Source organism: Lacerta agilis, chromosome 4 (assembly GCF_009819535.1).
Source record: "Lacerta agilis isolate rLacAgi1 chromosome 4, rLacAgi1.pri, whole genome shotgun sequence".
In the NCBI taxonomy this organism is placed as follows: Eukaryota; Metazoa; Chordata; class Lepidosauria; order Squamata; family Lacertidae; genus Lacerta; species Lacerta agilis.
In genome coordinates, this window is record NC_046315.1 from 53,668,371 (window position 1) to 53,694,808 (window position 26,438).

Sequence of the window (26,438 nt, forward strand, 5' to 3'; positions counted from 1 at the left end):
GATGCGGGTGGCGCTGTGGTGTAAACCACTGAGCCTAGGGCTTGCCGATCGGAAGGTCAGCGGTTCGAATCCCCGCGATGGGGTGAGCTCCCATTGTTCAGTCGCAGCTCCTGCCCACCTAGCAGTTTGAAAGCACGTCAAAGTGCAAGTAGATAAATAGGTACTGCTCCGGCAGGAAGGTAAACAGCGTTTCCGTGCGCTGCTTTGGTTCACCAGAAGCGGCTTAGTCATGCTGGCCACATGACCTGGAAACTGTCTGCTGACAAACACCGGCTCCCTCGGCCTATAGAGCGAGATGAGCACCGCAACCCCAGAGTTGTCCGCGACTGGACCTAACAGTCAGGGGTACCTTTACCTTTACCTTTAAGGTGGTCTGGTCACATAATTTGCAGCAGTTGGCCAGTGATATTAGGGGCTTGACAATAAAAATAAAATGTGTTTTGTGAATCTGCCTACAAAGAATATGTCGTTATTGTTAATGTCATTTCATAGTAGGCAAAAGAGCTGCAGTCATACGCAGCAATAACTATTGCAAAGGTACCTACAAAGCAGCTGGGCTTGTGTGGTCCATTGAATGCAGACTCTTTTCTAGCTGGAGAAGAGCATCTGAGAGAAATGCTGGGTGAGTCATAATATAGCTCAGCATTACAAGCTTATCAAAATTATATTCTGAGTCACAGAATTGTAGCGTTGGAAAGGACCCCAAGGGTCATCTAGTCCAACCCCCCAATCAGACAATTAAGAACTTCAGTGACATGAGTTTCTACTCTAAATGTGGGCAGGCACCTAGACAGAAGTTGCCCTAGGGTCCTGGTGGAGCAGAAGCTCTTCTTGAAGTTAGGTTAAAGAAGCTTTCTAAATTCTGAATTTCTTACTCATTGGGGCTGTCCCATTAAGCTTCAGCAGCGTGTGTTTCATTTGTCTCCTTCAGAACATTCTTTCTAGACCTCAGAGCCTCAGTCACAGCTTCTGTGAATGGTAATGCACTGTCTAGACATGGTCTTAAATAAATGATGAGAAGAGGAAGTTGACAACTAGTGAGATGAATTAACAGCATGTCACTAAACTACGGTTAATGTTTTCTCTTATGTTAGAACCCAGACAAAGCTAGTTTGACTAAGTGATTGGAGCTCAGAGTTCTGTGGGGCTCTTCGTTGAGAATTTTCCCTTGATACATTTTCTCCAATCCCACTGGAAACCATAATTTACTTCTGCTTGGATGGCAGACCAAGGACCAATTCACACTTTATGTAGCAGATAAGTTTCCTGTTTGTCCGCTCTGCGCTTCCACACACACACATTCTAATGTCAGAATAGGGAATAATTATTATTATTATTATTATTATTATTATTATTATTATTATTATTATTATTATTATTATTTGTATACCGCCTTTCTATCTTACGATACTCAAGGCGGTTTACAAGCAGAAGAAACAATTTTTTTTACATCTTATAACAATCTAATGCGATATAAAAATGTGATAATAAAACAAAACTTTAAAATAAGCAACCTACATCAAAAAGTAACATTCAACAATTATTAGAGTAATATAAAATAATATCAACATATAAAAGTTAAACAGAAATCCACTCAACATTTACAATAAACAATTTCTAAACTAATCAATAAAACAACGGCAAGCCACAGTACATAAAATAATACAATACAAATTGAGAAGCAAAGACTAGAGGGTGGAGCAAGGCAGGTGGAAGAAGGCCTTGCCTGATGGAGTCTCTCCCCACATATGCTTTGCTTAAACTGTAAACTTGTAGGCAAGGCTGTGTTATCTTTTATCTGTGTACAGTGTCTCATTCTCATGGGCTATTGGTACATAAATACTATACTAGTGCTACAAGTCCTGCTAAATTAATTAACACATAGGGAGAGTGAATGCTTAACAAGGAAGCTGTGGATTTCTGGTGCATATCCACTGCATAGACAGGGTTCTCCTTGACATGGTTCACCTATAACAATATTATAGGTGATTTTCAGTGGACATGTAACAAATATATCAGCCTCAAAAAATATGGACCAGCAAGTGGCGACTCTCTCTCTCTCTCTCTCTCTCTCTCTCTCTCTCTCTCTCTCTCTCTCTCTCTCGTATATATAGGGAATCTGATCAGATATTTATGAATATTCACTCCGTCTTTCTTCATCAAAAACAATAACATTAACCCTGATAGTCTAAAGTTTTTCAAGGCAGTTTACAGATTTAAGATAGTTCTAAAAATAAATAATAAAGAACAATAAATATTACAAACGCTTTGTCATTCCATTCTACTTATATTAGTTATGATGGAGCTTTCATGCATGTATAACGTATACATTTTTGCCACCCTTGTGAGTAAATCAGGAAGGCTTCTACTCACTGAAGGAACATGTCAACTGATTTCCACCTTTTAAGCAGTTGCTTGACAGATGGCTCGCTCTGGGAGTTGCTCGTATAACAATTATAGCTTGATAGACTTTGACAGGGACATGTTGGATGTCTGTCTTTGTGTTTGGCTCATGTAAAAATGAAGACCTTGACATTTCAGGTTAATGCTTTCTATGGCTCTGAGCCAGAATTGGTACACAACCCGGTTCCTTGCACTGATTCTTCAGGGTACTTTTGTGGCTGTGACTTGTTAAATGTTTGTGCCATCATTTGCAGATTACGTAGGCCAGATCTGCAGGCATGTTTATTTAGCTTGGACACCTGCTGTTTCCTCTTAGCCATACCATACATTTACAGCACATGACTTTGCTCAGAGGTGGTTTTAGGGTGGCATGACTGGTGTGGTCGCACTGGGCACCCCGCTGCAGTGGGCACCAAAACAATGCTTTAGAGCGGTGTGAGGAGGCAGGGTGCCAAATTTTAGTGTTTCACAGGGCGCCGCTGAAATTTGAGAGCCCGAAGTCCACCACTGCTTCCCCCAAAGAATCATGGAAAGTGTAGTTTGTTAAGGGTGCCAAGAATTGTACATCCACAAGGTGTGAACTACCGGAACATTTCCTAGGATTCTTTGGGAGAAAGCTATGTGTGTGAAATGTGCTGTAAATGTATAATGTTGTTCCCAAAGGAGCAGCTGTCCAAGCTGTATCCAGTGTTGTTATGAGGAAGATGTGTGCTGAATAGAATAGCTTTAATGAAAACAAATGCTGGCTAAGATCCAAAGCACTCAGTGAGTTTCTTGATTAATAGTCCTCCTCCCCAGTCTTCAAAGAAAGACATTCAATAGCATCTTGAGGTATGGCATGGTGGGATTAGCAGTACATGTGTACGTGTGGTGGGAAGAGAGGAATAAAAAAATCCTGCTAAGCCATAATCAAGCTCTTGGTCATGCCTAAAGTAGAACTTTGAATCCTTGACAATAGATGCAATTTTTTGTTGTTAAATGTCTTGTTCTGTAGCCCTAAACAGTTCCAGTGCATTTGCCTCAAGACCTGGTGCCTGTCCAACAAAGGAAGCGGAAGTGTTAAATATTTCGTGCACATTGGATTTGGATTGTCCAGAACATAAAAAATGCTGCGAGACATCAAAAGGCACTGGCTGTTCCGAACCTGTATCAGAAGGTACAGTACTGACAAACATTTGCCACCTTCTAACAGGTCTGTGATCAGAAATGTTGTGGTGAGGCGTGCCTTAGAGTGCACACAGTGGAGGATGCTACTAACTAGAACATCAATTCAGGGCAGTCAGAGCCTAGATGTAGGTAGACTAATATCCTTAACATTATTCATTTGTATTTGTATTAATAATAGGCATTGTAATTTTATGCAAGGCTAGTGCTTGTCTGTCATCCCAATGCCTTTGCATACATTGGTCAGAACACTGGAAAGGGAAGACAGGCTTTCTTCTTAGTAAACAGTTAGGTAGGTTGTCAACCCTTATACTTTCACAAGGAAATTTCTAGAAGTGACCTGAAATATTCATGTGTCTGTGGCCTTTCCCTCCAGCAAAAGCAGCCCTTTATCTACTGAAAGTTGCAGTTTTATGTAAACACTTACCTGGGTCTTCTGAGTACTCATGCATGGGATAGTTTTGTATGGTGGTGGAAGGAAAAGACCAGATCATATTGTCTGTAGAAACACAAAGTCTAATTCCTAATTTATTTAACAGGGAAACAAATTTGCCTTAACTGGGTGAGTAAAAGATTATGCTTCTCAGATAGCCTTCCTTCTAGCTTTTTACCTTTTAAAAGAGTGTCACTGATCTGAACACTTGAAAGGCTGAAAGGCTGATAGATCAATTGTATGCATATCTACTTAGAAATAAGTCCCATTCAAGTCAATGGGACATTTCCACAGGACATAGAATTCCAGGCTGAATGTATGTTTAGGTGGAACTTTGAAAAGCCAATAAAAAAATTAAAAAATTAAAAATTAAAAAAATGATGTATTTGCTAAGCAGATTAAATATGGCTGTTGTAAATGAAAAGTCCACTGTGATAACTGAAAACCTTTCCATTAATATAATGTTCAAGCTCCATATAAATGGTTTCCTCTCTTCAATTCCAGAGCAAACAGTGCCAAGATACTGGTATGATGTGTCAGTCCTGGTGAAAATGGATTTTGATGAGTTAAAAAGAGTGGATCCAAAACTTCTGAATCATTCACGGCTTCTGCACTCTATGGTATGATACAGTAGTCTTCATTCTACTACATACCGGTACACTTCTGTTGATTCTGTTGTAATGGTGCAACAGAACCTAAATAGGTTCTATGACTACCACCTACTGGAGAAGGCACAAATCATCAGAAAAGTCATCTGTACTTCCTCCTTAACACACATGCACTCACCACATTAAAAGGCCTAGGCTCCTATAAGCATATGCATGCAATCTTCTTTTCATTCTACTCAAGATACACCTGAAGAGGCACATAAGGCTTCCCCTTAAATATATAAGCTTGCAAATACCCTTATTCTCTCTCCGACCTCTTGCTCTCACTGCACAGAGCCAGACTTTTAACCTGCATGAATCTTGATCAAAAGCAGGGTTTGCTTGTGAGTATTTTCACAACCAACTATGCAGCAAACGCTTGGTGTGCAGAATGTAATTAGCAAAAACTTGGCGGTGTTACGTTATAAATCTGGCTTCTAAGATCCCAGAGCTTCAGTAGCAGGTTCAAATTAACCCCTTACATGTTTAAAGCATGAATAAGAAAGTTGCAGGACCATGCCAGCTAGCCCACCCCTTGCTGCCATGCTACCACTGGCCACGTTCATTGAGCAAAGTGGCTCTAGGCGCACACTTTGATGCCCATGCAAGGGTGATTTGGGGGTCAAGCTCGTGGGTTTATTTATTGACTAATTTTGATTGTACTATTTCCTCCATGTGTGTTTAACACGAAAGGATTAATTGCATGACTTAAGTTTCACACAATTATGTAATATATAAAAAGAGTTTCTTCCTTTTACAGATTACTGGCGCACTATGGCCCTTGGATGCCTCAGTGTATCATATTCATACCGCACAGGCAGAACCCTATACAGAGACATTGGTTTCTCGGGTTCTGATTGGACTGCAAGAACTGGTTCCACTGGCAAACGTTTCTTCTTTGTTGAAGGACATTGTGATGCGAGTGTATGAAGTTATCGACATAGTTGTCCAAGGTTGTAACATTTTAAATATATCTGTCATTTGCATAGTTTTGATGAAAGAGTTACATAAAGCTTTATGAACTTAACTTACAAATGAGAAATAGGACCCTCTGTAAGGTACTTTGTAAACATGAGAAACTGGGATCCTTAGGCCGAAGAGGAAATTGTGTGGATCCCATGTATAATTTGCAATGTGTGAGTGACAACGACAAACCTCTCTTTCGCACTGTGAGACTTTCCAGAAGCCCTTTTTGTTTTGGCTTCCAGCTGTACAAAATCCTCTCGAGATTCTGCTCAAGGATTTATATCAACTGCTAAGTAGTCTCAAAGTTAGCTCAGATTTATATAGCAATTTTGGGATTTGGCCTAGCATGTTATTTTACAGTATCTGTGGGGTTGTTGTTGTTTTTTGTGTGTGTGTCAAAACCAAGAAGTTTGTAAAGCCTCTCTTTTAAATTTAATTTCAGCAAAAGGAAATAAATGTTCTTAAGCAGAATTCAATGCAGACAAGAAATTTGTATTAACCCAGGAGTTCTCATAAGCATACTTCTGAGAATGAATACAAATGGATACACATTTTAAGCAGTCTACCAAAGTATACAGTAATGTGGTAGGAAATTTTGGTCTATAAAATTAAAATGAGTGGCATAGAATAAAAAGAAAATTAAACAAGCAGACCATTCTATTGCACCAAAAGCCGGAGGCGGGGTGGGGGAATGCTTTTTTTTTTTTTAATGGTTGTGAAAGAATAGCCTCACTCAGAACCACGGAAGATGGTACTGAGGCTGGCTAACCCTGATATAACGGCCCACACTTTCCCAGCTATCAATCACCTGAAATTAGGAGGAGGCCAGGTGACACATTTTCCTTTGCTCACAGTGGTTTGAATTTAAGCTATGTAGACAAAGGAAGAGGGGTTTGCAGGCACCACTGATCAGTTTGCCTCTGTAAACCCCTCTTCCTTTGCCCAGTCACTTTGAAATCAGATTGTGTGGCAAGCACATGGGGTTGTAGCTATGACTTCACCAACCCAACACAAAATATCGCACATAAGAGGGTGGGGAAAGCAGCCTTGTAGGCCCCGTGGGTATAAGTTGTACAGCATCTGAAATGAAGGCATATAGAAGAATGCAGGGGCTGATTCCATTATTATTAAAAATGCAAGATACTGTGTTTTCTAAACACAAAAACTGCTGCTACAGTCTTCTTTGTGCTTCCCCTTCTCACAACATAGTTGTTGTGGTGGTGGTGGTAGATGGGTTTTTTTTAATAAAAAAATCTAAAGTCTGCATCAGCTTTAAGAAACAAATATAACAAGGCAGAGCTACCACTGAAAAGACCCTGCTCTTCATCTTCATCAGCCTTCCTTTCAAAGATTGGGGCATTTAATCAGGGACTGTCCTGAGTACATGAGCTTATGGAAGGGTACATAAAGACAAGATTAAACCAAGTCAAGCTAAATACATATGTTACATAGCTGCCCCCTGCATCTGAACATTCTTTGAAGTAAAATGAACAGCATTACAACTTCCCATCTATAGGCTAAATGTTAAACTGAAAATAGCTAAATGTTAAACAAAGACAGGTGTAAATGGACAAATGCAAAAGCACACATTATAGCTAGCAGAGACAGTGATCAGGGATGATGGGTGCCTTAGTTCAACAACACCACATTGGCTACTCCTGATACATGCAGATACCGATTTGAGCCTTCCCTTGCTCACACTTACATAGCCAAAACTACCAACAACACACAGGAGTGGGCATGGATGAAAAGAAAAACGCCACAGTTTTTGTTGCAGGTTCCATTTGTTCAATGAATAGTTAAATCGAGCACTTCTGAGGAGGGGAGTTCTGGGAATTGCTTTGTAAGTCTGTCTGCTTTATTATTATTTTAGATGCCACAGACTCTGGTCCAGATTCACTCAATATTCTATTTAAAATAAGAAATTATTCTATTTCAGCTACAAATTCAACATCTGCATCACAAGAACTCAGCAGACCAGTGGATTCGAAATGCTGTAAGTTACATTTTCTTTTTTAAAATATTAAATTTTGCACCCACTTTGTCTAAGGGAAATAGTGCATGGCCACCTTTTGGCTCGTTTTTTTTAGAAGGGTATTTTACTGTATTTCTCTCCTGAAGACTGCCTGAGTTCTGATATCTACAGTGACATCTGGTGGCCTGTATGAAGAAATCGGCCATCCATTCCATTACAGATTTCTTTTTTTCACAGACTCGTTTAATCCCCTTTTCACTGTGAAGGAAACTAATTTAATGTGTATGTGCATTACTTGTTTTCTCATCACATGACTGCTCAATACAGCTGAATGTGCAAACTGTAGAATGTGTTTCAATAGGTAGGAGAGGTTATATTTATTGCAATTTATCCCACCAGGTGCCCACGCATGTGGGTTGAACAGAGTTTAAAGTCCCATACTTAACAGCAGGATGGAAGTATACAGAAATAGGCTGTGAGCAGAGCCGAATTTAGATGAAGAGAAGCCCTAGGCTACTCCACTTGTGAGGCCCATCCCCATCCCCCACCCTCACAACTAGAAGAAAATGGAAAAGTGTTATAAACAAAATTGAGAGAAGCCAAGGATGATGACGGGTCTCTTCTAATCTCTGGGGTCCTAGATCCAGCAATGGTTCAAATGTAATGGAGGTCAGGCAAGTGTGTGTGTGTGTGTGTGAATGGTCCTAAGGACCATTGTTGATATAACGAAAGAAGTTGCTCAGTGCCCAGGGGCAATTGGATAGGCCCCCTCCCTCACCTGTCTGGTAGTGAGAAAGACAAAAGCCAGCGTGTGTGAGAGCTGGAGGCTGGTTGCAGGCAGAAGCTGGGGTCAGAGCCATGCTTGACTTCTGCTGGAATCTAGCTCTAACTATGGGAAGTTAGAGTTAGAAGTTATGTGAGCTAGAAGCTAGATGCAAAAATGCTGCAGGCTGGAAAGACACAGAGAGAGAGATGGCTGATGCCTACTTGAACTCAAGGCTGCACCTATGGGAGAAACAAGACCTTCTTGGGATGTTAATAATGTGATCCCCTCCATCATAGGCTGAGGCTGTATAGGCCCTACATGTGTAAATAAACCATATATCATAAAGACACCACAGTCTCTGCTATGGCTTATTCCAAGGAAACCAGAGCCTGGGTATAACCACCTTGAACCCCTCACTACTCAGAGTCCCGGGAAGCGTGCAGCAATACTTTTGGTCCGTAAATATACTTGGCCATTTTGAGGCCTCAGACTGGTACACAGAGGCTTCCTTGATAAAGTTTTCTGTATTGAAAACTTGGTTTCTTGCAGCAAAATAGCATTTTTTCTTTCCTACATACGGTAGTTGGTTTCTGCCTGGAGAATTTTAATGGCTTGCATAATTGCTTATTTTGCTGTAGATTTAGCCACTTCTTTAAGCTAATTGAATCAAGAAACTTACATTTGCATGAATGAATAAACATGACGCTGTTGAATATTTAACTCCTGTCAAGACATGGCATGTGGTTTCCACAGTCCTGCATACCACTACTATTTATGTAACAGAACTCCTGTGAATTTGCCTTTTAGTACAGCGCTGAATAATGTTTCAATTGCAGAATTCAGAATGCATTTATTAAAGAAGTCCCCCTCAAAATAATATAATATAAATCTTCAACATCTGAAGCAAATCAGTTTACCCTGCTGCATGGCAGGACTGTCATTGGTAGCCAAATACTTTGGATGTGAGAAATAGAATGGTGTTCAGCTTAAGGACTTTTTTTTTTACTACTTTTGTATGACACAGGAATGCTGCCACAAGTCAACCCCGTATTAATTTTTGTAAAAAATAAATAAAATTGACATGCAGTTTCTCGATCTCATTATAGTGATATCCTTTCCAGATGTTGTAATGCATTTCTTCACATTCTCTTATTCCCTGAGTAGTTCAGAGATTAAGATCAGCTTTATAAGACCTCTTTCCTTTGGAGGAAAGAGCCCTGGACACCTCTTGTAGTTTGCAGCATCTGTCTATTATATATATATATATATATATATATATATATATATATATATATATATATATATATATATATATATATATATATATATATAAAAAAGTTGGGCAGGTAACAAGCTCCTAGAATATTTTAGACAGAAACCAAAATAATTAATTCTGAGCCCCCTATTTCCCATTTCATCACTGTGCCCCTAACAATCTGGAGGGTCAGCTATTACTCTGACCATCCAACCCTTGGGGCCAAAAGTAAACAGTCCCACAAGTCCTCCATATACATGGAAGCAATCCTGGATCATTAGGGGCATGGGATACATTTTATATTGACTATGTATTTTGCTGACTTCAGCTGAGTTTGAACATTTCTATTGAAGTGGATGAAGCATTTTTATCTCCAAATCTCAAAGAAATGAATGTAAGGCTCTATACTTAGGCAATAAGGTAAGAATTCACGTATAGCAGTGATAATGGTATAGCTCAGATTTTTGCTGGTAACTGTATTTTCCTCACTTACAGAACTATAGACAAGTGGACAATGAAGGAGGAAAAAAGAAAATAATAGATGTGTAGCAGATATTTTCTTTTTGTTTAATTCTGTAGTGCAGAGGTTTTCAACCTTTTTGGGTCCACGGCTCCCTTGAACAACTACATTCTTTCTGGGGCACCCCTGTGAGGCTCAGGAGACCAGTTATGTCACCCCTTGTCTGCAGAGCTGGCAGCCCCTCAACCTTTTTCAAACACCCTCCCTTGTGGAGCGTTCCCTCAGCCTCCTCTCCCCTCTCCTTGGGAGTCCTTTGGGCAGTCGCAGCTGCTGCCCTAGTCTCTGAGCTGCTCCCCCCCTGCCCCAAAGAGAGGTGCCTCCTCACACTGCCCCACAGGGGCCTGGGACTTGTCTGTCCATTCCCAACAGCAAGGCTGGCTGGACTCCCTCCATTGCTCCCTCCCTCGCTTGCTTACTTCAAGGCCACCAGCTCCTGGCAACCAGCACCCCATGGCCAGCCCCAGAGGCACCATTCGCCTGGGGAGCTTGTAGCCAGGGCTGCTGCAACAAACAGCTGTGCAAGCTTTGGGAGGCAAAGATGCTAGAGGGCATCAGAGGGAAGGAAAGAGAGATAGAGGCCAGTATTGCCCATGGCACCCATGACCATCATTCAAGGCACCCCAAGGTGCCATGGCACACTGGTCGAAAAACACTACTGTAGTGTATAACATTTTAGTTTTTATTTTGTGTGTTTATCTTACAGTAAACTAATCAGAGTCTTTGAGATTGTGCATGCCACAAATCAACTGAATGATTAAAGTAGGATTAGGATTATAAATGGTCAATCTAGCATTTTAATTTAATGTCAGGAGGCAATTTTATATAAATGCACAGTGAATTTGTATTCCTATTATTACTTAAGGGCTGCAAGTGTATGCATATTTACCTTTGAATAAAGCTCATGGATTATAACGGGAATTACTTCTTTGAGTAAGATTACATAGTAAACATGCAACTGTGGTAACTCTCTCATAATTGCTATTGCAGATGCTCCAGCTATTAGAAACCACAGGATCTTCAGTGTTACTAGCAGCAGTTTTGAAGTGGCTTGGAGTGTGAATTCGACACGGAACCATTCGTTCAATATAGAAATATACAAAGGCAAAGAACTTGTGCAACAAATGGAAACCAATGATACCAAACTAGATGTGTTCAATCTGGAAGCAGGCATAATGTACACAGTGAACGTCAGTGCTGAAGATTGTGGCAAAAAGACTGTCTCAAGTAGAAAAGTAAAGACAGGTAACAACCATTTTAGAATTTGGTTTTCCTAGTATAAATCTGGACTGTGCAAGATACTGTGTTTATATTTCAGGTCAGACCTTCAGCTGCATTTCATCATCTCTACTCAGCCCACTTGAACGAGTCAATGCAGATTTATAGCTAATCTTCATTGCCTAGATGAATTGCTGTCACATCACAATTAGTAGTTCGGTCATACAGTTTTGAAATGTGTTTTGATAGATCTGTCTGTTCTCAAATGAATATCACACCCCACCACCCATATTACTCACTTAATATTTTGTCTTTTAGATGCCTTAGTATTTGGTTTAACAATAAGGATCTTGAATTATAACTTCACGGATCAGCTCCTCAACACTAGCAGTATCGAATATCAGGCATTTTCTAGCATTTTGATGACTGAGGTAATACTAAAAATATATACTCCTTTTTAAAAAAAACAAAAAACGGGATATTTTATTCACAATAAGTACTATATTTTATAGCAGAGTGTCCTAGCAAAAGATATAGGATTATAACTGCACCAAGAACAACTTCTATTTTAAGTGTTAAGCTGATAATGCTACCATATCCCTTTACCAATGCAACAAATCTGCCTTCATAACATGCATAAATTCCAACATTGTTTCTCAAGGGGTTAGCTGTTTCCCCACCAACACCATTCCTGTAGAGTAGTGACAAATAATCATAAGGAAAGAGGCACATTATGAGTTGGAACACTTTAATTGGATACTATAGGTACAGGGCCTTAATTTATATGCTATCCCAACAAAACTGCTACATCTTTTTTTTACCATTGTGGAGCAAGTGAATGACAACTGTGTAGAACCATCTGAATTAATGGAAATTTCAGGTAGCCTACTAAATTACCACTTTTTTTGTGGGCGCACCATGGAGCATAGGTTTTTCTACAAATTCTGAATACAGACATGATAGTGTTATGGAAAACAAAATTCAGTGTATATAGTTTTATATTAAAATAGCAATAGTTCTCTTATCTGTTTTCAGATCAGAAAGTCACTTCCTTCAAATATGTCTGCATTATACCAGATGGGAAAGCTGAAAGTGCAAATAGACTCTCTTAGAGCTGGTAGCATTGTCGTGAAACTTAAAATCATAGTCGAAGACTCATTATTTCCAAAAGACTTGTCTGCATTTGAGCCAATGATTTCATCACTGTTCAACAGTCCTGCATTCCTTGTTGACCAAAATAGCTCTCGAGTAGAAGGTAGGCTATCTAATTTAATGTCAAACTTGCATAGCTGCTCAGTTATAGTACAGAGGAAACTAGTATTAGGTCTGTAGATCTCCTAGGCCTTGGAGAAATTACTGCATTATTTCTCATTCTAGTCCCAGTTAACCTAACCAAAGTTGCTTTGCTAATTGAATTTTGGTTTTTGAATTACAGACTGGAATGAATGTGCATCCCGGGCAGAGAATGATTGTTGCATGTATGCAGAATGTATCAATATATTGGGCTCATATATGTGCAGATGCAAGACAACCACAGATGCCAATCCATCCCGACCTGGGAGAAACTGTGAGGGTAAGATTCAGACTTATTCTTCTGTGGAGGCTTTTTCTTTCTTTCCATGGATTGAAAAGGATTCTACTATGCCCCCCCCCTGCATTAGTTTACATGAAGGGGTTTGGACCAATTAAAGGAATGGCATGGCCATGCAGGTGGAGCCACCCTCAGCATTTCAACTGCTCACCCAAATCTACCTTCACACATGGAGGGAAGACCTGCAGGAGGAGCCACTCATACTTGTTTAGGCTACTCCATGCAAGGAGGTGCCTCGTGTGAATGGGGAAGGGCTGTAGTTCAATTGTCGAGCAACTGCTTTGCATGCAGAGGGTCTCAGGTTCAATCCCTGGAGAGAGAACCTTGTCTAGACTCTGGGAAGCCACTGCCAGTCAGTGTAGCAAGTACTGAGCCATATAGATAACTGTTCTGACTCAGTGTTAGTCAGCAGCTGCCTTTATTCCTCTGTACCGTCAGGACATCAGGAGATGGGCAAGTGCAATGTCAGAGGTGAGTCTAGTAAAATGGAGGTCTTTCTCATGGAATAAGACATAAGGGATACTAGTGTTTCATATTTATTATTAATTGATTTATACTAGTACAGTCGTTTCATGTATAGTTGTTTACCAAGGAAATGCCACTCATAGTGTACACTATGGTTTGTGTCAAATGCGTAAATGTTGCATTCCAGGTGATATTGTAGATCCGGTTACAGAAATGGTGCCTGCATTTGAAGCAAATGCTACAGAAGGACTGCCTGGGACAGGTTCCACTCCTCTGGCAATGTCTGAAGTAAGGGCAGTGACTTCATTCACGTCTAAGTCCACTGAGACAATAATATTGCCCTCAAATGGGACCCAAGAGTCAAGCACTCTTCCGCCAGACAAAACCCTGTCAGCATCTCAGAGAATGACCACTTCAGGGTATGTGAGGAACAATTACAGCCAGAGTACTTCAGAAACTCCTGCTCCAGTAACAAAAAAGTGGAATAATGTAACGACCACCGGGTATGTCAAGAATAATAACACCCTGAATACTTCAGAAACTCCTGCTCCAGTAACAAAAATGTGGAACAATGTAACTACCACAGGGTATGTCAGGAATAATAATACCCTGAGTACTTCAGAAACTCCTGCTCCAGTAACAAAAAAGTGGAACAATGTAACTACCACAGGGTATGTCAAGAATAATAACACCCTGAGTACTTCAGAAACTCCTGCTCCAGTAACAAAAAAGTGGAACAATATAACTACCACCGGGTATGTCAAGAATAATAACACCCTGAGTACTTCAGAAGCTCCTGCTCTGGTGACAAAAAAGTGGGACAATGTAACTTCACCAAATGAAAACTTAGTTGAAGAGAGATCAACAACACAAGAAAGGCATAACTCTTCAATGTCCATGTTTCCTGGCGTTTCAAATATTACAGTTTATCCATTTGTGAGAAATGGCTCTGAAGTAGAGACAAGTACACCTAGCCTCATAACTGAGAGAAGTTCTCAGCAAAATGCAACTTCAGCTCTGAATGTAACACAACACCCCACATTTTATGTTCTAAATCATACCCTTGACAAAGAGATGGGGAAAGATAACAGATCTTGGGCTGAGAAAAATCCACCCACAACATTACCATCTTTGTCTGGGGGCTACACAGTTGTCACCCCTGCCCCAGATTGTGGTGGTGAGTCTGCCTTTATACAAAAACTTTCCTTAAAATCAATTTGTTAGTATGTAGAAAAAGACATTGAGGGTTAGTGTGTGTAGAAAATGCAAGAGAATGGCTAAAGGCCAGTCAAACACTTAAATTCCTTTGAGATTTAAGCACACACCTTTCTCTTAATTTCACTCAATTACATCTCCTGTTTGCAGAGTGGATGTCCAAAGTACAGAAGAACTGTCTAAATTTGGTGCTGAATGCAAGCTGCACTGTTAGTAATGGGTCCATTTGGGTGCTCTGATTAGGAGTTCCCAACTGGGTCTGATGCCAGTCAAAAGCAGTGCAACTTGTATTTAGAGTCAAATTTAAATGGTGCTGAATACAAGCTGTGCTTGCCAAGGGACAGTTCAGAGAGCACTTGAGATTACCTAGTCAGAGCTCCCAAATTCATCCGATCCTGGTGGTTTAAATTTTGTGCTGCATGCCAGTAGGTGGCCCCACTGGTCATATGAGTCCTGCAAAGCGTTGGCTACAATGTCATCTGGCCTTTCTACGCCTGGTGTAAAAGAACCTTTGCATCAGAGGAGGCATGCTTTCTCCAAACCTGATTTCCACCTCTCCCTAGTAGGATTCTTCTGGTGAGCATTGAGGGCAATTCCTCACTGACAGGGGGTACTTCCCCTCTTTCAAAGAGGTATCCTTTAAACATAACAGAAGGGTAAGAGAAGCCTTGTCAAATTCTATTTTGACTGGTAACATGTATGTTCCAGTATTATTCTAAGAGAGTGCACTTTCATTATCATTGATTATTTGTAAAAGCACCTAAAATACAGTATGTGTTTAATATCCATAAAAGTCAACTAGCTCATAGTCTTGCTTTTTTGAAATTAAAAGTTTCATGTAGCTTTCTCTTACTGAAATTAGATATATTAATTTTGCCTTAGGTGCCAAATATCCAAACACTGTTGTTGTTGTTTTTTGAACATAGTTTAAAGTTACCTCAACTTTCCTGCCACCTTTAATTGCCACTAGTCTATAGTTTATTTGGAGATCAAATTTGTTCCAAAATGTGGCTGGTGTGGGAAGGGGATTCTTTCTACTGTAAAATCTGTAAAACTTTTCATTAAACTTTACATTTAAAATGTGGCAAATGGAATAGATGTTTCTTAGATAATTCTTCCCCCCTTCCTTCAAAGATTTAATTGCCATCTCTTTTCTTCTTAGTGCGCTTTCCAGCTTCAAATATCATTTTTTCCAATGTAACCAGTACCAGCTTTCAAGTAACTTGGACCACAAAAGTTACACTAAATGCTTCTTTCCACTTTCTGTTGCTTAATGGAAAGGAGCTTATACAAGTGCTGAAGACCCAGAGCCCCAACCTGACTATTTCCGGACTAGAACCTGGGATTTTGTACACTGTTGAAATTGGGACAGAAGTTTGTGGAAATAAAAGCAAACCAGTACAGCATAAAGTAAAGACAGGTAATGGACACTTGCCCCTTCCTCCGCGTGGGCGGTTGTTGTGGATCCTTGTGCTCGTTCGCCATCCCTGGGCAGCCAGAATGCACATGGCCAGGTGTCTGTTGGGGAATTCCCCTGGCCACCTGGGTAGTTGGCTGGAGTTTCTGGCAGCTCCTGCATTTTAAGTTGGCCAATGAGAGACCTGCTCTTGGGGGGGGGAGGTGCCTCGCAGGCTGAAAGGGCATTGGTTGCCACCTGCCTGGGCAGCCAATGAGGCATAAAAAGCTGGCGCTACTTCCCTCCCTCAGCGCAGCCAGTGGAAGAGCAAAATGTATAAAGCATAAAGTAAAGTATACAACATAAAGTAAAGGCAGGTAAAATATTCTTAGAAGTTTTTTTTTTATATATAATCTGGTGACCACAAGTCTGTAAGAGAAATGTCAGCCCTTTATACTTATAGGGGAATGCTAAATATGAGGAGGAGGAGGAGGAGGAGGAGAAGAAGAAGAAGAAGAAGAAGAAGAAGAAGAAGAAGAAGAAGAAAGTACTATTCACAAAAAAATGACCATTTAGTTCGTCAATGAGTTGGGTCACATCCATGCCATACATTTAAAGCATTCTTATACTGCTTCAACCATCATGGCTTTCCCCCAAAGAATCATGAGAACTGTTGTTTGTTAAGGGCCCTGGGAATTGTAGCTATGTGAGGGGATTGCTCAAGAACATTCAGCACCCTCAACAAACTAAAGTTTCTTGGATTCCTTGGGTGGAACCATGAATGTTAAAGTGATTTAAGAGCACTTTAAATGGTGTGAATGTGACCTCTCACATTTCCTGCTCATAAGAGGGAATGGAAATTTTGAAGCCAATCATGTCTTACGAATACTTGCTTCTCCATTCAGAAATCCAGAACAGCCCAATAGTGAAGAAAAACTCACTGCATCTAAAAGCAACATTCGTTATTTTCCTCCAGTTCTTTTAGTTATTTTTATTCAGATTTGCTATTTGAGTTTAGAAAAAGAGCTAGCATGAGTTATCTGAAATTTCCTAGAGGCCTAGAAATTGTATTCTGAATACTACACTTATTACTGTGTATGTTTACATTTTCCCCTCCAATCCCACAGCTGCCCAGATACTTAGTGGAACCGTCAGGATATCAAATCTCAACTATAGCTCAGGGTTCAACAACACAAGTAGTGAAGAGTATCAAAATTTTACACAGTTGTTTCTCACTGAGGTAAGTAAATTTGATAAGAGTGGGAAAACTCAATATGGTATAAAATGGGTATAATTATGTATTTAATGGGTTGTACTGTTGTCCTTCACTGGAGCTTCTCACTTTTCTCCTTTCTCCTGAAGCCTCCACCCCCTCAAAACCTGCTCCAGAGTGTTGGAAGACCCTCATGAACAGATTATTTTGGGGCGGGGGCAGAAGAGCACAGCAAGAGGAATGAGATACACAACCATTGTCTCTCATGTGATCTTGAATCTTGGGCCTCAATTAGGGCTTTATAATGTGTTAATCTGGTAGTCCTGTGGCAAGAACCTCATGTGTGTTCATCACTTGAAGATTGCAACATCATGTTGTCTCACAAGTATGAAGCAGTGATAAGAGCCATGTTCTCACCTTCACATCCACACTGCCACTACCCAACCTGAAGCTCCATGTATCCCTTGGCTCCCACATGGTCAGCCAAAGTCGAGGGCAGGCTCTATGCATGTGCAGTAGGATGCATTCATCAAATGCATGAGCTTAGGTCTATGGTTTTTGCCACTTCACATCCCTGTTCCCCCCCCATAAAGTTCACACATTCAACTGAGAGTTATCAAATGATGAAAAACCGAGTTGTCTTATGGTGATGGTTGTTAACTTTATTTATATAACACCGCACAATAACACTGTTCTCTAGGCAGCTTAAAAATGTAAAATGTTAAGATCACAACTAAAACAAGACAACCCTAAAATAACAATTTGCAAAAAAACAACATAAAAGCTAGGTACCTGCTTATAGGAAACAGTCTTCTGTTCATACCTGTCTATAATGCGGGTTTCTCGTTTATAATAAAAAGGGTAAAACTATGCTGGTCCAACCAGTTCAAAGGGTAGTAAGAAAGAATTGTGCATTATTGGTTCAGTTTCCTAACACAGGACTACCCCATCTTCTGAATATTCTCTAATCTTGGGTCCAAACAGTTCCCAGTGCCTGATATGTTGAGTTGTCTGTAAAACTTCCTGCACACAAAATCCAAGTCATTCTCAGTGCACTTTTTTTATCCAGTACATTCATTCTGTTTTGACAATAGGTCCATACGTCTCTGCCCCTTAATATTCTTCCGAAAATGGATGCTGGCTTGATTAAAATGTTGATAACAAGTGTGACTAATGGAAGTGTGGTGGTGAGCTTCAACCTCCTGATTCCTGAAGACATGGATGCAAACAACGTTTCCAGTTCTTTCCTTGAGGCCTTTCACCACAGCCGCCATTTCATGATTGATAACAGCAGTCTCTCCATACATGGTAAGCAATAGTTTATTGTTGTAATTTCTCAAACCCTGAAAAATGGTAAGTGCTGGACTTCAGACTTCAATTCTAAAAGTAGGTCACAAATGAAAGTGACAAATCAAAAGCTGTTATGGGACCTTTAGTGTTTGTACTGACTCACGAAATAAAATCTCACAAAATAAAATGTATGATTCATCATTTCCAAGCTAAAACAGCATGTTCGGTCACAAATGTAGAACCATTCTTGACATTGCATTTTATTTGTTTATTTTGCTTAATTTATATGCCACTGTTCCTTTGAGGAGCTCAAGGCACATGGTGCAGCCACCTCCATATTATCCTCAAACAATCCTGTGAAGTAGGTGAAGCTGAGAGAGTGTGACTGTCTATAGTCACCCAGTGGGCATTGTGGCCAAGGGAGGGTTTGAAACCATGTATTTGCTTCCCAGTCTAATCACCTCCTTTAGTAACAGTAGAAAAGCAGCATCTCCAAAATGGCATCCAAAACACACACACACACACACACACACACACACACACACACACACACTTCATGTAGCACAATCCTATGCAGGTTTATTCATGAGTAAATCTAAAAGGATTGCAGTCTTGGAATGATTGCTATGAAATGGCACCTCACCTCAGTCAAAATGAAATCTCCTCTAAAAAACCTACATGCATTGCCCACCCTTGACATCATGTGGGGGGGGGGGCTAACCCCTCTTCAGGAGTATGGAGCTGGTGGCATTAGGACCCAGGGCTGTCATCTTTTGAAGAAAGCTGATGTTCATGCTGTGGGGAGAATCAAAGTCCTTCCAGCTGGGGTTGGTACTTAAAGGTGGGGAAAAAAACTTCTCGATAGCCTGTGAGAATGCTGGCTTATAACACTGCCATTACTATAACTGCAAGTGCAGCTAAATAATAATCACTCATGAATTGTCACTATTATTATTATTATTATTATTATTATTATTATTTTAAAAAACAGATTATGATGAGTGTGAGAGGGAAGAAACAGATTGTTCTTCTGATGCATCTTGCTCTAATACTTATGGATCTTATGAATGCAGCTGCAAAGAAGGATTTGTCAACGCGAATGCTGAGAGACCTGGGAGAAACTGTGAAGGCAATGTTTCAATATTTACTTTCCTTCCATTCCATGAATATAAGATCAGAGCATATCTAGCAAATTCACCATAGGTGGTGGGATTACAATACAATCTATAGTCGAAACAAAATAAAAAATTCTTTCCAGTAGCACCTTAGAGACCAACTGAGTTTGTTCTTGGTATGAGCTTTCGTGTGCATGCACGAAAGAAAGAAAGAAGTGCATGCACGAAAGAAGTATCTGAAGAAGTGTGCATGCACACGAAAGCTCATACCAAGAACAAACTCAATTGGTCTCTAAGGTGCAACTGGAAAGAATTATTTATTTTTTTCCGACTATGGCAGACCAACACGGCTACCCACCTGTAACTAATACAATCTATAAACATATTGTAGCAGATGTTCACACAATATAATCCTGAAATAAGGTGCTGCTGGGTCAACTGATGTATGTATAAATTCATTTGAGAAGGGCAGTAGAGGGGCACTTACATTATATTGCTCACTGGAGCCCAATGTTTTGTAATGCAGGAGGGGGGCTCATTTCTATGAACATTTTTAGCAGAACTGAAAAGCTCTCCCCACCCCTTCACCTCTTTTGGTGATTGTTTGGGAAAGGCTAGAAAATGTTCACCTATTCAGGAAGCATTTCACTTGCTGAATTAATTTTGTCCTCAGTGGCATCAGCACATAGTCAATTCCAATGGCCTACATAGCATTGTGACATCAGCTCACTAAATGGCAGTCATTTAAATGATTTCTATGCAAATTTACCAAGCAAAATTAAATTATATTAATTTAGCCCAAAGATATTTTGAATTCCCAAGCCATGGTACAACCTTTTAGCACCTTTCAGTTTTGGAAATGAAAATTGAAAAATTCAACAAGCCCTATTGTTACAATTTAAGCTTTTTAAAAGGGAATGTTTCAGCCCTCCTGAAAGCACTCCTTTTGATGAGAAAATTAAAATGGAACAACATCCCCACTTTAAACCCGTATTAATAATGTGTTCTGGTCGACTCCCTGTAAGAAAATTAATTGAATAATGCAAGTTGCCATACCTTTCCCTTCCACTCTATAGCACTTTCCCCCAACCCTGATGCAGGAGGTACCCAGACAAAAGACCTGAGCAGCACAGTTTTACCTTTGACACATCCATATACTTCAAACCATGTGCCATCACCTGCTGGAGAGGATTCTTCTGTCCCCCAAACCAGAAGTTTGGAAAATGCAACTACCAGCACTATATTTAGCAATGCATCTACAGAACTAATGCTGAATGTTCAAGTCTCACCCTTACCACCCAGTAAGCCTCCCCAGGGGTTTTTAATTAAGAAAGCAGTCAGAGTGCTTTGCGAGATTGAAAAAATTGTCATCACCATTCAGAAGGACTTTTTGAAGCAAGAATCTATCCCAGAATCTTCCCTGTACCTGGGAAGGCCCCACTGCAATGTAAGCTCCAGCAATTCCAGTCATGTCATACTTCGGACTGGGTGGAACGAATGTGGAACTGAAGTACAAACCGTAAGTCACTTCAATCTCGGAAGAGAACGTTAAGTGATATTTACTGACATATATTAATAATGAGATCATTGAGATAACAAAGTAAGCACCAAAGGTCACTGAAACAATAGAGTTCAGACTTGCACCCTCCAAAACTACTAGGGAACTTGCTTAAGAACAGAGAAGGTTGGAGAATTATTACCCACAATCCCTAAAGGAAACTGCTTACATATGAAAATAGGATAGTGAATGAGATATAGGCTTTTGGTTTGGTGAGCAGTTTGGATATAAACCATTGCTATAATTAATAATAATAATAATTTGATATTCTTACCTTCCATTTCCTTTCCTTGCTGTTGTGCAGAAACAGCACTGTGGATTCCATCACTGAGGCCTAACCTGCTAATTGTTTTCAGTCAGGATGAAGAGAAGAAACACCTGCCTCTATTCAATCTGTAGAATATAGCTGCAGTTGCTTTATGGCCCTTTATAGAGATTTGGGGTTTATTTGTACAAAATAATCAATATGTCTGATCTGTGGCCTGATACAGGAATAACTACATTTTTATTTTGTCACTTGCATTAATATGTCTAAAGCTCATTCCTGTGCATAATGGTGGCTACATGCAATTGGTTAGCTATGGAGACATGACGGTGTGACATTTCCTGTTAGCCATCATGAACTGAGGGTTGTGTGAATTAGTGGACATGTGCCAGTTCTAGAACATCCCCATCCACTCCTTATTTTATTGTATTAATTATTTTATAAATATTTATATACTACCCTTCAACCAAATGCCCATATTTTCACTCTTATATCATATTTTCACTAGTGCTTTTCTAAGATGACTAAACTTAATTGTTTTAATCATTCCTCATATGGAAAAGGTTCCATGCCCGATTGTTCTGTTTTATTTGCTGAAGCCAGTATGTCCTCTTAAGTTATCCTTAAAATGTAACAAACAAACCTTGATTTTTTCTTCCGTTGCATTTGGTTTTTTTCCCCCAGAACACAACACACACCATAGTAAAATCAGTTCTTCGAAATGATCTGCTTTCTTCAAGGGTCATCCGCCACCTGAAGGTTGTCAGTCCAATTCTTTGTGTGTTTCAAAATGACCTCTTGACTTCATCTGGATATACTCCAGAAGGGTAAGTGGGAATGGTTCAAATCCAAATGGTTCAGTGTACCTTCATTTTATTATACACTAAGGCAGAATTTTCCAACCTTTTTGGGTCCACGGCTCCCTTAACCAACTACATTCTTTCAGCAGCACCCTCGTGGGGCTCAGGAGCCCAGTTATGTCACCCCTTGCCTGCAGAGCTGGCAGCCCCTCACCCCTTTTTTTCTTTTTTATTAAATTTTTATTCACTTTTCTTTTTCTATCATTACATACATCTCATATCAATAACATTTATATTACATCACCTCTTCCCTTCCCTCCCGGGCACCCCCCAGCTTCCACTTCTGGTTTGTTTCCCCCTTATTACATACTGCTATTTCTTAAAAATCCACTATATCATGTCTTTGTCGTTTTAAACTGTCTATAAAATGATAAAACGACCCCTTTTTGAACACCCTCCCTTGGGGAGTGTTCCCTCAGTCTCCTCTCCAATCTCCTTGGGAGTCATCTGGGGAGTCACAGCTGCCACCCCTGTTCTCTGAGCTGCCCCCCCCGCCCCAAAGAGAGGTGCCTCCTCACACTGCCCCACAGGGACCTGGGAAGCATCCTCTGACCAGCCCCATAGGCACCATTTGCCTGTGGAGCTTGTAGCCAGGGCTGCTGCAACAAACAGTTGTGCAAGCCATTGGGAGGCAGAGACATGAGATGGCATCAGAGGAAGGGAGGGAAGGAAAGAGGGACAGAAGCCAGTGTTGCCCGTGGCACCCCTGACTATCATTCGAGGCACCCCAGGGTGCCACGGCACACTGGATGAAAACCACTGCACTAAGGAATTTTAGTAAAGACCCCTCCCTCCAAGAGACTCTGGGGGACACTAACACTCAGATAACAGCCTATTAAAAATGGATACACTCTCTACAACCTCCATAAAAGAGGAGAGGGAGAGGATAGGGTGTAGTTTTGTGACAGGCAGCTGTAGCTTACAACCAGAGAATAATTTTACCGGGGCTCTTTCCAATCACAGTGGTTTTGGCGAGAGGTAATTGTCAGAACTGTGTCATGGTTTTCCATTCCTCTTCATAGTACACTTTTTTAGGAGAAGGAACACTGGAAAAGTTTTTGGTGGAGTGTTATAGATTTTGTTTATGCTTAGTTTCCAGCTTAAGGGATCTAATCCCTTCCTAATACCAGTCCATACCAATGCTTTTCTGAAGCCTTTCTTTAAAAAAACCCCCAGTTCTGCACATTGTAATTTTTAAATTAGTTTATGTTGTAGTTTGTGTCTGTTCTGCTGAGTGTTAGTTGTTATTAGGGGAGTCACTTACCACCATCAGCCCTCCCCTATTCTGGTCCTAGCTGTAGTTTCACCAGCTTTTTAGGATAGAATATAGCACTGTCTAGCTCTGTGGTTTTTGTTGTATATTTGTTTCTGACTCTGTTTTAATGTGTGTGTGTGCACACACAGAGTGCTGTACACAGAATCTAGAAAGAATGCTGGTATTCTGCACATATGGGACAGAGGAACAGAGCCCATAAAAAAACAAGCTCTCCATGAATTTTAACAACTGATTATCTTGCAGGGTTTATACCATTTTTGAGGATTTACATGGATCAGGACGCTTCTTAACAGAAATGCAGCTCTTCATTGGAAATGCTCCAATTCCCAAAAATTTCACCATCTCTGCTAGTGACGACCTAATGATTGAAGTGGGAATACAGAGACATGATAGCAACCTCAAGGTGGTTGTCAGCGAATGTTGGGCAACTCCAACTAATAACTCAAAGGACCCTCTGTCATTTCCTTTTATAGATGGCAGGTATGGTACACGCAATATATTCAGGGTATCATACAAAAACCATGTACCAGGTAGTGCTATCTGAAAAATTAAAATACAGCGTTTAAGCGGATCATTTTGAGTTGTCAAGTCTGTGATTACTTTATATTTAGTTTCATTATTCTTTAGATTCCATCTTATTACTCGGAGTTACACAATCCATTATTTCTCAGTCTCTGCCCCGTCTGTAATGTTGGGATGATTTTTATTGAACCACTGTGAATGGTGGTTGTAAATATTACTAAGTTAATGAATATGAAGCGGCTTGAATCCTCCCAAGCAATATATATATAAATGCTGAACACCCAAGTTGACTGCAGCTACAGTGGGCTTTCACAAGAACAGAAAAACAAAACTTACCCTTGATCATGGATTGATTATAGAAAGGAACGTGGTATTTCTTCCTGGATTAAATTAATTAGGGGGGGGGCTAAGCAAAAAGGTAGCATTGAAAAGTTGGGTTTATTTTTGATCAAGTACAATATAACGCACACCCATATATGCCTTGTTTAAATTATTATAATGTATGAATACTCTTAGGAAACAAAATGAAAATTGCTAGGCATTGCTACTGCAGTTGTTGTTATAAGCTATTCCATAGTTGCCAAGTGAAGTGTGTCTGCCTCACTTTCTCTCTCTGGACGGCTACCATCAATTTTTGAAGGAAGCTCAAAAAGGGAAATACAAGTTAGCATGGGCAGTGTTGAATTATATTCTGTTCTCTTTTCAGTTGTCCAGTTCCAAATGCACACACCACTATGATTTCAAATGGGATATCCAACAAAGCCCAATTTAAACTGAAAATATTTTCCTTTGTCAATGACTCAGTGGTTTATCTACATTGCAAAATCCATGTTTGTCTGGAAATTCCGAGGAGTACTTGCAAGACGGTAAGGCATCTCCTTGCCAGCTTTTATTATTTTCTACTTGAAAACCTTGTTGGAAAACAAGATGAAAGGGGTATATATTTCTCCTGTATTCCCCAACTACAACAATAAAAAACCCAAGAACATATAAGGCAGAATCCAATGTTGTGTGAGCAGATGTCTGCTTGTCCCAGTAGACTTCACTTTCCTCCCCCCCCCCCCGCAGGTCCCAGTACACCCTCAAATTGTGAAACACAACCAGCATCCAAAATGTGCACATCTCTGAATTTTGCAGTGCAGTTCTTCAGTCAAGCAATGTACACAGAAATGCATTTATTAATGAAGATATTAGTGAAGATTATATAAAAAGACGTTATACTAGGCAAAATGTGTATAGTCAGATAAGTTTGCTGATAATTTTTCATGACGACTCTTCTAAAAAAATCAAAATTGGAAATTTATATGGAGAAATGAGCTTCAGATAGGAAAAGTTAGAAAATGAGAGAAACCAAAATTCTCCCATCCCTAGTTGCTGACCCTTCTTAGACGACCTTTTGAAATCTATTAGTAAATTACTACTTTGAGTGTTACAGATTGAAGTCAATACTTAGCAGTAGCTTTGAAGGTCCAGGAAAAGTATTTCTCTACCGCCATATCATTAAATGTCTAGGTGGTGTACAAATAGTTCTCAAACTAGCAGCTTGAAAAATCTGTTAAGATGGTCTGCAGAATGGTAGGCAACTAAACATTTCACACTGGAAAAAAGAGAAGGCCACCAATTCATGTTTCTTCATTTTTATTCTTCCAGAACTGCAATGGTTTCCGTTTGATGAGGACTGGTGAAACTATTGCAATGCCCAATGCATCATGGGGGCCTCTGCGCAAATCCAGTGGTAAGCAATCAGTCACCAGGCTGGCAAAGATTAATACTGAGAGACAGCTAGGAGTAAAAATGATAAGAATGGTCATAAATGGGTTGGGGCTGCTGTGAACTAAGCAACAGAACTGTGCTGTGGAACCACACCCCCCCTGTCAAAACCAACCAGAGCAGCCACTTGGCTCCAGGAGAAGGCCTTGGGCTAGGATGCAGCCAGACATCTGGCCCACCTCAGAGCATCACCCAGCCATGCTGGGCAATCACACTCACTCAGTGGCAGATTGTAGGCTCTCAAATTTCAGAGGCACCCTGTGAGACACTAAAATATGTCCCCCCTCCCCACCTCTCGCACTCCATTCTGGTCATACTACCCCAAAACTGCCTCTGACTCTCCTTTCTCCCTCAATTTTTAAAAATATAATTTTTATTGCTTTATTTTTTTAACACAATAATTCAACATACCAATAACAAAACAAACAAATTCTTTGCTCTACTGAGCTTGTGACTTCCCTCCATCCGGTTTTTAATTTTCAAATCTTTGTGTCACACTTTATATCCTCTACCTCCTTTCTCCCTCCTTATAGGGCCACACAGCAAGCACTGAAGTGT

At 40.2% G+C, this 26,438-nt stretch overlaps 1 protein-coding gene across 1 annotated transcript in view; it reads left to right on the forward strand.

Annotated features, from left to right (window-relative positions):
- The window catches only part of UMODL1 (uromodulin like 1), a 40,881-nt gene that overhangs the window by 13,239 nt on the left and 1,204 nt on the right, over window positions 1-26,438 (forward strand). The window contains exons 3-20 of the mRNA XM_033146373.1: window positions 3,398-3,559; window positions 4,505-4,620; window positions 5,408-5,600; window positions 7,487-7,609; window positions 11,102-11,371; window positions 11,663-11,775; window positions 12,380-12,599; window positions 12,780-12,917; window positions 13,588-14,577; window positions 15,778-16,035; window positions 17,139-17,251; window positions 18,319-18,532; window positions 19,506-19,643; window positions 20,706-21,148; window positions 22,137-22,279; window positions 23,832-24,068; window positions 24,817-24,976; window positions 25,761-25,845. Coding sequence (XP_033002264.1) covers window positions 3,398-3,559; window positions 4,505-4,620; window positions 5,408-5,600; window positions 7,487-7,609; window positions 11,102-11,371; window positions 11,663-11,775; window positions 12,380-12,599; window positions 12,780-12,917; window positions 13,588-14,577; window positions 15,778-16,035; window positions 17,139-17,251; window positions 18,319-18,532; window positions 19,506-19,643; window positions 20,706-21,148; window positions 22,137-22,279; window positions 23,832-24,068; window positions 24,817-24,976; window positions 25,761-25,845 — 4,116 coding nt within the window. The remainder of the gene's footprint in view (window positions 1-3,397; window positions 3,560-4,504; window positions 4,621-5,407; window positions 5,601-7,486; window positions 7,610-11,101; window positions 11,372-11,662; window positions 11,776-12,379; window positions 12,600-12,779; window positions 12,918-13,587; window positions 14,578-15,777; window positions 16,036-17,138; window positions 17,252-18,318; window positions 18,533-19,505; window positions 19,644-20,705; window positions 21,149-22,136; window positions 22,280-23,831; window positions 24,069-24,816; window positions 24,977-25,760; window positions 25,846-26,438) is intronic.